The sequence below is a fragment of the Numida meleagris genome, chromosome 4, assembly GCF_002078875.1.
Source record: "Numida meleagris isolate 19003 breed g44 Domestic line chromosome 4, NumMel1.0, whole genome shotgun sequence".
NCBI lineage: Eukaryota > Metazoa > Chordata > Aves > Galliformes > Numididae > Numida > Numida meleagris.
The window spans coordinates 80935497-80947992 of NC_034412.1; the positions used below are offsets into that span (position 1 = coordinate 80935497).

Here is a 12496-nt window from a genome sequence, read left to right on the forward strand (position 1 = left end):
TTGAATACTGATTATTAAATATTCACAAAGGATTAAAAGTTATGTAATAGATTCATAATTGTGAACTTGATATGGACCCATTGCATAGCCACAGTACTCTGAAAATATGTTTGAGTATGTAGTTGCTATTTATTTTATATATTTTAACAGGTTCGTGAAGTCTAAATTAAATACTTAAATCTCAATTGAAAATGTTTCAGGGAAATGCAAAGCAGAACATGGGATGTGTTTATTGTGCTGTTTGTCAAGACAAAACCGAGTTGTTTCAAAACCAACAAAAAATGTGAATAGTATGTGACGTCTGCTTCAGTACAAAGTTTTCACAGGATAATTTCAGTGCTAAAATGCCTGTGAAAGTGACTAGATGTCAGGATGATGAAGTATCCAAAAAGCAGAATCCAGAAATTTTGCTGTTGACATCAAAATGCATTTTTCCCCATTTCTTTCCTCCTAGAGAAGAAAACCTGTAATGATGTATTAATTGCTATTTATTATGCTTCCTATTGCTTCATTTTTTATGGCTTGTGGTTGCTTACCAGAAGTAATCCTATGGAAAAAATGTACTAGAATAAAAGACCCCTATAAGCCTTACTCCAGATTTCTTGGACAATGTTTTCATTGTAATTGAGGGTGGCACAAAGATCACTTCTCCAGTGACAGAAACAGTAGCTCTGAGATCAGGCAGGCATGCTATAACCTACTGCTGTGGCTCCACCTGCTGAAAGGCATAGGTTTGAGTTCAAAAGGAGTACCATGGTTAAGACACATTACATCTTCTATCCACTTGCTGCTTTTTCGCATCTCCGTGTGGTACTGGTTGTGCCACCTGTCTTTATAGCATATAGGGTGTACATGCATTTTGGTTATTTGGCAACAAGAAGAATCCAGCTTCTGTCTCAAGGGCAACATGGTACTAGTTGCCATCAACAGGCCTGTAACCCTTGCTCCAGCATCTAGGTGTAAGCATACCTCTGAGCCTAGATGTGTTTCTCATCATTTCATTATCCTCCCATTTTACTTTTCTTTTTCTTTCTCATTTTTTAACTATTGGTGACAGGGTGGCACGGTACCGTGGGACATCAAGCTACAATCTCATGTCAGTGTGGTACCTGAGGCTGCTTGCCCCTGGCCAGTGTAGTCTTTTTTTTTATTTTAAGTACCATATTAGCCTTTCCCCTTTTTGCTTTTTTTCCCTTCAGAGTTTTTCTGCCTCAATTTTAGGCATTTGCAAGAAAAGAGAAATAGAGTCTCTTGTTTCAGGCGCCATTATGCAGCCAATAAAATTTAGACTTTTCTAGAGTTAATGTGCTGTAAAATCTAAGGTGATAAGAATTGGGAGTGAAAGAAATTCTTCAAAGTATTACCATTAAGGAAATTTAACTTCTGAACCATTCAAATGCTTAAGCATCAGACAGCTTTTCTTTCATGTGTTGTTCACACAACAGTGCAAATCCCCATCTATCTGGCTAGACATAATCACCTCCATCTTGGAACACCAATTCCTTGTTTTCAGCCATAAGCACTGATGTGTTAGTAAAGAAGTAGTTCAGCTAGTGTTTTCCCTGCTAGTTTTTCCCCCCAAATCTGTGTGTTTGGATCCTTCTTATATTATAACATCTATTAGAATATTTATTGAAGTATAACAAGGAATAGAAGGAAAACTATTTTATTTCCATTTTTATTAGCAGCTTATTGCTTGGAAGAATCTATGTTTATTAATCATAGAATCATAGAATTGCTGAGGTTGGAAAAGATCTTCAAGATCACCAAGTCCAACCGCAACCTAACCATACTACCCTAACTCTTACAACCCACTGCTAAATCATGTCCCTGAGCACCACATCCAAACAGTTTTTAAACACATTCAGGGATGGTGACTGATCAATGCTGAGTAATGTGCCCTCACAGCCCAGAAAGCCAACCCAACCATATCCTGGGCTGCATCAAAAGAAGTGTGGTCTGCAGGGTGAGGGAGGTGATCCTGCTGCTCTACTCTGTGCTGGTAAGACCTTACCTGGAGTACTGTGTCCAGATATGGAGCCCTCAGAACAGGAGAGACATGGGCCTGTTGGAGTGCATCTAGAGGATGGCCACAAAAATGCTCCAAGGGATGGAACACCTTCCCTACAAGGACAGGCTGAGAGAGCTGGGGCTGTTCAGCCTGAGAAGAGAAGGATCTCAAGTGACCTGATAGAATCTGAAAGAAAGAAGAGAATAGACTCTTTAGCAGAGTCCGTGGCGACAGGACAAGGGGAAATGGTTTCAAACAAAAGAGGGTAGATTTAGGTTGGCTATAAGGAAAAAATCTTTTAGAGTGAGGTTGGTGAGGCACCGGAACAGGTTGCCCAGAGAGGTGGTGGATGCCCCATCTCTGGAAAAATTCAAGGCCAGACTGGACCAGGCTCTGAGCAACCTGATCCAGCTGTGGATATCCCTGTTCACTGCAGGAGAGTTGGACCAGATGACCTTTAAGGGCTCCTTCCAACTCTAAGGATTCTATGATTCAGTGATTCTATGATAATGTGCCTAACTAATGCCAATCTTTTTAAAAAGGGTTAAGGTGACAATTACGTGTTTTAGCAAAGTTTATAATGTAAGGTTTTATACGAAATATATTTCCCTCTTCCTGTTCCATGCAGATATATATAACTTTTTTTTTTTTTTTTAAATTGAAAATTCACACTGGACATACAGAAAACCGAAGGCTTTCAAAGTTATATGAAACATTTCTTTGGAGGCCAAATACTGAAAAAGTGGTGATTGGGTAGTATGTCAGAAAGAAACTTGGCACAATATATTTTACGTGTTTCTGTGCAGCATATACTGTTTCAAAAAATTTAGCAATGAGACTGTAGTGTTCCACCTACAATTGTAGACTAGAACAGCAGAGGAGGAATTAGGTCCCTGTATGAGTCTGCTGGATCCATAGAGTATGTTTTCTTTTCTTCACTGAAGGCAAAGAAAATACTGAAAATTAAGCATGAAACTCTTCAGGGCCTGACTGTTTTTTCCTGCAGAATTGCATATGGTGATATTTCAGGTTTTAACATATAAAATTTCACTACCTAATTCTGCCTTAACTTGGGATTTATTGAAAACCAGAACCAGAGACTTCTAAGTAAACAACTTTGAGAGCAGTCTCATTTTATGTATTTTCAAAAAGTTTTCCATAAGAAGTTCACAAACAAGCCAACTAACGTTTGGGGTTCTGCCAAAGCATTTTTGAAATACTCATGTCTACTTAAAGGAACAATAGGTAAATTAAAAGGAAAATAAGAGTTTATCTCCAAATTTCTCAACTGAGTCGAAAAACTACATCCTGTAGTATTACTGGCGCTGAAGATCTCTGACCCTTGATCACAGCAGTGTCCAGTTTGTTGTATCCAACATGTCAAACCAGATACATGTCTGGGAATCTCTGTATTTGTCACAAGCAGAGCTTGGTCTAACCAAGTGAACCAACAGAGGCAGGAATGTAATAATACAACCTGCAGCTATGTCAGAAGTACTTGCTGTATAAAGGTGACTCTGTGCCTGCTGGATTTAGTGGTTAATAGCAAGCCAGCATTTGCCAGCAGTTATCATCACCTCTGTCTACTTGGAATAACAAATAACCACAGTATTGCAGACATAGCTAAGGGCAACCAAATGCTTCCTTTTCCTTGGTGATTGCTGTAGAAAACAAAACATAACTGATGATATCCCAATCCATTAGGGAAAGAGATGAAATGTGGTAGGTTATTTTTTTTTTCTATGGCAATCACTACATAATGAACAGAGGGAAAATTAATTTTCAAAACTGAATATATTAGGGGTAATTTAATGAAGGGAAGGGAAACAACAAAAAAGCACAGAGGGTACTTGTTCACAATTTGGAAGCAAAACACATTCAACAAAGTTTGATGTCACCTCAAGTAAAGCACTGCCAGTAACAACAAGATTACTGACAGAAAATTATGAGATCAAGGGAAAGTTGAGAGTTTTCTTCAATTCAGTTTAAGAAAAAGAATCAAAAATTGAAGAAAGATACAGTATTTTTTTTGAGTAGTTGCTATTTCAGCTATATTCTGTGAGTTTTGGGTACAGTTTGCCTTCTTTTTTTGCAGCTATATCAGCTCCAATAATAAAATATATTGCCTCTGCCTACAAATCTCGTCCTTCCTGAAGTTCCATACTCCAGCTTACTTTGCTGCTGAGGCAGAAGGTTGTACTCCCTTTGCTAATGTTCTCACCTTGCTCCAGCTCTGGCACTACTTTAATCCTATCCTGAGCTGACTCAACTCCATAACTTGACAGAAAATCAGGAATTTTTTTTTTAAGAAATAGGTTAGTTGTTGAGTTGAATCTGTTTATTGTACAATCAGATTACTACCACAGGTAGAACAAGAGACAGAATACATAACCTAAAGCTAGAGGGGTGTGGGAAATCCAAGAGGAATGGGACTTTCTGGTTTTTGAAGCATCTGCAGAACATAATCTCATGCTTACATCCTTAGACCACTGCTACAATACAGGTAGTGATCTACTAAACTTCACAAGAGTATATGATAGTTCAAAAAAAAAAAACAACAGAAAAAAAAACCACTTGAAATATTTCAAGGGACTCATGTGGGACATATGTTTTGGATTAAAAGCTTTTCTAAGTTAATTTAAAAATAATGCTTTCTCAAATCTTTAGCACAGAATGGAAACCGTAGTATTTGCACTAAGGAGGAAAGAGGGCAAAAGCACAAGCCTCCAAGAAGAACCTTTTGCTTAAAACCTTTGAGCCTTTTTAAAACAGGTGAGGAACCATATGCTCTGGGATTAGAATCACTGCAGAAGCAATGTAACAAAGAGAAGGCAACAGAATAAAAATCAGCCAAAAACAACACTTAAAGATTTCAGCAACACCATTTTAAACAGAAGCATCATTTTAAATGGAAGGAGCTCTGCAACTGCAATCCACAGTTACAAATCTTAGTAAGGGTTATATCAGTGGAGGAGTAAGAACAGAGCAGATTTGAGAAAATCAAGGGCAAGTAATACATTAATCTATAAATTAAAAAGCCTGGAAGCGGCCATGACATTAATATGAAAAGTAGAGGTGAGAACCTGTCTCCATGCTGATCTTCGCATGTACTTCACCCAGCACAAACATTTTATGTAGCTGTGTAGTGCACCACACCTTGGAACTGACATAGATGAATTCTATCAGAAGAAAGAAGAAAACAGGAAGAGCAGTTTAACCCAGCACTATCTCTGAGGAGAACCATGTCCTTGTTTTGACAGAGTATATCCTGCTTTAAAACTCCTAGTGCCCAAACAAAAGTGATGGGGTTCTATGACACAAAGCACTGATCCAATAGAATTTCACTCTGCTGTTTGAATTTATTTAAAACAAAGGCCTAAGCTGAAGAATTAATTTTACACTGCTTCGCTATATGCTAAACAGATTTATATTTTCTTATAGTTGGCGCAATAGCAACATAAGAGCATGAACATTGTCAATTTTGTATTTTGTGCCCTGACCTAATTTTGTGCAAGTGTAATTTTGGCCTGGCGTTTCAATTCAGATCAGGTTGGTCCTGCTGAGTGACTCAGTGACTAATGCCAACTCTCAAGAAGCCATAGCCTTTGTGAATGTTGGTCAACAACTTCATTAAGTAGGATAGGCTCCATTTTGATTTGTAAGAGGCCAGACAAATGAGAAAACACAATGGTAGGTAAAGTGCATGGTAGCTAAAGAGTACCTACATGCCCAGGTACTTGTGATGCTGTTATTGAAACCCAGTTCCATCTGCCCCATCCACAATTCCAATTCTTTGCCCATATCTTTTATTAGGCTGCATTTAAAACCAGGCTGCAAACAGAGGTGTTCCATATTAATCAAGGTTACTGTACATAAAGATTTTGTTAGCCTCATTTTGGCAGCCATTATTGCCAACACAGAGTATTGCATTTCTGTAGTGTAGAAAGTATTTTGGAGGATGCTATTTGCTAGCACTTTGCTGTACGGTTGGGGCTTTTTGAGTTCTTGGTTAGTGACCAACAACTTCTGATGGGCTCTGGAAAGTCTCCATTCAACTTCCCAGATTTTATAATTTCATTGCAGGTTAGATAACGACTATTTTGTTAGCCTCAGACATACTGGTGGCAAATTGGCACAAAGGTGTTTAGGCCAGGATGTCCTGGCAGCAAAGTGAAAACGACCTAAATACCCCCAGGAAAGCACTCCCAGGCATGCAATAAAAAGACACACTGTAAGTAAGGTTTTTGTGTGTGTGTGTGTGTGTTTGTTTAACACTTGAGACTGATGTTACGGAAATGACATTTTCCATCCTTTGTCTCTTTGGCTACAAAGTGGGAATAACAACACTACCTCAGAGATGATTTGAGGATAATGTCTAACTTCACAAGATGCCTAATCTTATGGCACTGAAGGCTATTTAGTACCTAGGCACTGGGTTATCTGTTTTCCAGGAAGCACGATGGCAAGCAGCCACTCCTGTAAGACCAAGGATTCACAGTGCGGGACGAGCTGTGCCGCAGGGAGGCAAACTGCACTGCTCTACATGGGTAACATGGGCCATGAAGCATCAGCGTCCCACAGAAAGTTGGGGACAAACGGGCCGGCAGAAATGGAGCTACCGCCCGGGCAGAGGCCAGGCCGTAAAACAGGCCTCGCCTGCACCGCAGCCACTGAAGAGCAGCCCCCGACTCATCAAGCCGCACCCCTCGCCCCTCTCCTCCGGGGAGCAGCACCTCCCCGTCGCACCCCCTCAGCCGGTGACGCGCAGGCGCAGTGAGGACCGCCACGGCGGCGGCGCTTGTGCAGCGAGGCCGGGGCCCGGCGGGCGCGCTGCCGCGGGGTTCTCACACCGGCGGAAGGCGGCGCTGCTGCCGCTGCGCGGGGGGCCCTCCCGGCCCCGACACAAAGACGAGGGCGGGTGCGGCGGTGGCAGCTCCGGCCCGCCACCCCCCGGCACCACATGGTGGCGGAACCAGGGCCGCGCCTAGCGCCGCCCCCGCGGAGCTAAGTGAGGCCCCGGCGAGCCGCGCTCCTTGCCCGCTCCTCTCTCATCCGGCACCTCCAGAAGGAGCGGAGCGGGGCCCCGAGCGCCATGCTGCCCCCGCTCCGCCGCGCCCCGTGCCGCTCGCTTCGCCCCCGTGCCCGCCGCCCTGCGCGCCTCCTGGCCGCGCTCCTTCTTCTGGCGGCGCTGAGGGGTGGCGGCACCGCGCTGCCCCCGGGCTGTAAGTACGACGGGCGCCCCAAAAGCTCCGGCAAAGCGGCGGCTGGCGGCCCGTTGGAGGTGAAGGTGGTATGCAGCAACCTGGAGCTCGCTCATGTCCTGCCTCCCGAGGCTCTGCCCAACCGGACGGTCACGCTGTGAGTACGGTCCCGGGGGTGGTGATTTTTGGGGGGGCGGGGGGAGAAGCGGTTCGTGAAGCGCTGTGCGGGCGGCGGCACGGGGGCTGCGCGGGGCGGTCCCGCCCCGCTGTGCATCGTCCCCGTGCTCCCAGCTCCGTCCTTCGTCCCGTTTACGTTCAGGCTTGTTATTCCTACGTGGACTTGATCCGAGCTCATCCACTTGAATAACAAGTTTTAAGCAGGATGTGCGGCTTATTCCAAACTAAGAAATGTATTGCTCTTCACATGAAGGGTTTGCAATTTGTGTTTTGTTTTTTGTTTTTTTTTTTCCTTCCTGAGACATTAACCGAAGCTGTGCAGTAACACTGAATTTCAGCAGCAATGGCCAAAAAAAGCAGTGTCCTTTTTTTAGGGAGCCTGTTGCTACTGTAGGAGGACTCAAGTGCGGTTTAGTAGCGTGCAAGAAAGTTGATGAAAAGAGACTGTAGCATAGGTGCTTACTTATTTTGCTGGAATGAATGTCTCTAGGGATGGGACATCCACCACATCTCTGGGCAGCCTGTTCCAGTGCCTTACCGCCCTTACTGTAAATGTTTTCTTTATACAGTCTGTGGTGATAGGACAAGAGGAAATGGTTTCAAACGAAAAGAGGAGAGATTTAGATCTCCTCTTTTTTGTGGCTTGATGAGAAATTTAGATCTAAATCTCTCCTCTTTTCATTTGAAACCATTTCCTCTTGTCCTATCACCACAGACCCTGCTGAAGAGTCTGTCCCCTTCTTTCTTCTAGCTCCCCTTTAGATACTGAAAGGCTGCTATCAGGTCACTTCTCCACGCTGAAGAGCTCCAGTTCTCCCAGCCTGTCCTCATAGGAGAGGTGTTCCATCCCTTGGATCATTTTTGTGACCCTCCTCTGGACATGCTCTAACAGATCCATGTCACTAAATGTATGTATTTTTGTCCTGAGAACCACAGTTAGACTGTTGCCTTTGTGAACTTTGACAGCACTTAAACCTGACAGAAGGGCTCCTTTGGGAAGTTAAAGTGAGATGTGTACGCCAGTCAGTGGGAGAAGAGAAGACCAAAAAAGAGAGGGCCTAAGTAGTTGCTCTCAGCTTGTCAATGTGCCAGGGGTCAGAGTATTTCTAAATGACCTGTGAGAAATGACTGGAAATGTTCATGTGTGAAGTTTCTGAAGTAGAAAGGAAAGGAAAAAGTGAAAGGTGACAACTCTTTGATCAACAAATTGATTTTGGTCTTTGTTAGCCATAAGTGCTGTGCAGCTGATTAGCTGTTAAAAATACAGTATTATCCACAAAAAAAGATAAAAGTATGTTTTAGTCGGGGTGATATGCTGAAGTTGACAGTGGGGGTCTTTTGATTCACAAAGCTTGGAGTCACAGCTGTGATTGCTGTGAAAGACAAGCAGATATCAAATATAGCATCCTTGCTGTGAATGGACCTTTGTTCATAATTGCAGTGACAGAAGAATTTGGAAGAATTCATTTAATTTTGATTCTTCATACTCCTTCATTATCTAGAGCATATCTTCATACAGTAATTAGTTGCGTTCACTTCTAACCAGCCTTTGAAGTTTGATTACTTCTGAAACAGATTTTCCCTTCAATGCTCCTAACTTTTTAAATGACTTAACTGGAAAACACATTGTTTCTTGTTGTTTTCTATAGTAAGTATCATAACTGTGTTGATACAATTAATGTGAATGCACACTTTGAAATTTTTACTTAAATGATAGACAATGATTATTAAACTGATGCTTCTGATTTTTCTAAGTAAGTAGACACAGTGGCTGTTGTGTTTCGGGATCTTTCAGATTTCTTCATTTCTGAGGTATAACTTTCTATATCTCTGAGATCATTATACTGAGTGAGTGTTTACCTGGTTAGAAAGTGTTAGTGATTTTTTAGTTGGGTTGCCATGTGCCATTACGTGCAATTTCACTAACATGTTGTTCAGTAGTGGCTGAGTTAATTGTTAGTAATTTTGGAAAAAGATTAGATTTTTTTTTTCCTCCAAGCTGATACTTGGAACTGCAGTAGGTGGTAGGTAGCGGAAGGCTGTCTGATTAGAGCCAAACTGCCCTGAATTATCTTGAATCTTGATTCTTGTGGGATTCTTCTATTAAGATAAGTCCTACTTCTATTATAGCTTTCTGGTTTAGTGGATCCCTGCAGAGATAAGTAGCTGAAAATAGATCACTATTGTGTAAATCAGCTGTGTTTTAATTCAGTTAATTTTCTTTTACGTTGGCTCTTACTTCGCACAAAGCAATTTTAAATATGAAGACTTTTATATAGTTTTATATAAACAATGTATTTTTCTGGAAGTGAGCTAGGAAGGACTGAAATGGTTGTATCCTGAGAATCCTGATTCCATCCTCATCGCTGTTCAAACTCTTACATTTCTAGTAGATGAACTGCTGTGCTTCTAGGATTTGCACCTCTGTATTTTTCCTTCTGACGTATTTTTGAGGATAAAACTGTCTAAAAAGTGAGGAAAAGAAAATCAGAGGAAATAAGAAGGAACAAGTTTTCATCAGAGGATGATGGTTGGGCTCATTCATTCTTGCACATTGTTGTAGTTGGTGGTTAATAATGGTGTTGGTAGGTTTGACAAGGTCACAACTTAGGAAGTGGCTGGCTTTTGTTTGCCTCAAAACCTTTCATTGCCCTAGTAATTTAGGTCGCTACTGGTTACAGTTACTTAGAGCTGGAACTGTAGTTCCAGTTCAGGAAAAAAAAATCCTAACAATTTCAATTAATAAAGGATAAAGTAAGTTTGCGTTGTGGTTGAAAAGGGAAAGCAAACACTGAAATAAGTGCATTAAAGTATAGAGAGATGGGTACAGGAGAATAAGTAATGTTTAGGATTTAGGACTGTGAGTTGAGATTCCTTTAGAGTCTAATTAGAATTAGCTATTGCTTTACTAAGCAGTTACTCACATTCACCTTGAAATTTGAACTTCAGTTATGGCCAAGGAAGGGACTTGTAGCCTTATATAATAAAAAGTGATTGGGATGCAAATGAAGGGTGTACCTACGTGAACATCCACAGATTGCTTTGACCTTTGTAGTTTAACCGGCCAGATGAGATGCTTTTGGTGTGAAGATAATAAAACTGGGTGAATGTAACTTCGTTCTTTGTCTACTATATTTCAGTAGATACTGAAGTCACTGCCATGATTCACATTTAAATAAGGAACAGGAGCATGCTATACCTTGTGCAGTAGGGGTTTGAGATAAGATAACCATTGCTGATGTTTCTTCCATGCAAGCTCAGCTGATGATTTCACAACTTTTTCTGTTGAGCAGAGTGCTATCCCGCTGAAGGCAAGCCAGTGAAGTTAAAGTCCTTGTTGAGAATTTTAGTCACTAGTTTACATAAAAGTTATCCTACGGGAATGTGTATGAATGGAGGAAATGCATGTATATCCAGTGAAGGACAGTGTTTCTGAAACGGAGCTTACTGATCTGCAAGTGGTTTTGCTTAGCCCCATGCTCTGAAAGGAACACATGAATATCAGTGTTTGCACTTGCAAGTGTTAGCGTTTACAAGCCATTAGATTAGCCTGGATTTATGTTCAGAACTGTTCAAAGATACAGTTACCTGGACTGCTATTGAGAAACATCTAAAAATGTCAAATTTCTTGCCCGCTTCCCAAATACAACAGTATCAAACTACATCCATTGAGCAACTCAAAGGCATATTTATTTGGCCTTCCAAGTACCTTCAAAGCCTTTCCATTTTTTTTAACGTAAATTCCTAAATTCCCAGCTTTTCATAGCAAAACATCACTCATGTTACAAGGAATCACTCCTATCACAGCATGTGATTGCACTGTAATTACAGCAACTGTGTGTAGTTACATGAGTAATTTTTTCCTACTTGCAGTAAGTGGACTCTTCAAGTTCTAGAAATAAAGCTTATTGTTATTTTACAGTGACTTATATTTACAGTTTTTAATACTCTTCCTTCTTTAAGGCATCATCTGTTGCTTTGCTAAACTGTTTTATTAATTTCCCTTCCTTTGTAGAGCCTTTATTGTGTGTGAGAAAAAGTGTCTTTTACCAAGAAATTGTCAAACAGGAAAAACTGGCATGGTAAATGTATTCAGTGGAAGTTTCCCTCTTCTTTCTTTTAAAGTACATTTCCATTATTAACTTGAGTGGTACTCTTGACAGCTAATCCCTTTTTTGTTAATGTAGTCTATCTGAGACTGTTGTAAGTGCTCTGTACTAATAACTTCAACAGTGATAACATTTTTTGAAGACACAAAGGGCTAATAACTCCCATTAAAACTTATCTTAAAATTTTCTTCAGTCCTTGGATACGTGAACTGAGCAAAATACGTGTTTCTCAAGAATACGTGGCAGTACGGAGACAGTACAGCACTCGAGAATTGTCACATCCACAATTTACCAGTGGCATTCTACCTGCAAGAATTGTTTGTGGTGTTTCATTTTCTGTTAGGCTTGTATTCTTGTAGATCTATGCAGTATATACCTATCATTTGTGTACATTTTTTTTTACCTTGTTGAGAAGATAGCAATCCGCATTGAAAATCATATAACATTTTACTTTCTGTGATTCTATGAAATAGGATATAATTAGCTAAGTTGGAAAAGACCTACAAATCATCCAGTCCAACCATCCACCTACCACCAATAACCCCACTAAACCATGTCTCTCAATACAACGTCTAAACGTTTCTTGAACACCTCCAGGGACGGTGACTCAACCACCTCCCCGGGCAGCCCATTCCAGCGCCTGACCACTCTTTCAGAAAAGTAGTATTTCCTCATGTCCAGCCTAAATCTCCCCTGGCGCAACTTGAGGCCATCCTCCCTTGTCCTGTCACTAGTTACAAGAGAGAAGAGGCCGACCCCCAGCTCACTACAACCTCCCTTCAGGTAGTTGTAGAGAGCGATAAGGTCACCACTGATTCATCATTGTGGGGTTGTTATTACAGGATATTGAGTACCTACAGTGTTGTTTTCTAAATATGTATGCTCTCATGTATATTTGAGCATTGCTAGAACACTTAGGTCACAACTTGAACAGCATTTTCTTCTAATTGGTAATATTTTGTTCTACCTAAATAACTGCTGAACTTCTGAAGGTGTCA

The 12496-nt window shown here is 41.2% G+C and overlaps 1 protein-coding gene across 1 annotated transcript in view; it reads left to right on the plus strand.

Moving 5' to 3' along the window:
• The window catches only part of ADGRA3 (adhesion G protein-coupled receptor A3), a 58901-nt gene continuing 53238 nt past the window's right edge, over window positions 6834-12496 (plus strand). The window contains exon 1 of the mRNA XM_021395752.1: window positions 6834-7369. Coding sequence (XP_021251427.1) covers window positions 7104-7369 — 266 coding nt within the window. The 5' untranslated portion in view covers window positions 6834-7103. The remainder of the gene's footprint in view (window positions 7370-12496) is intronic.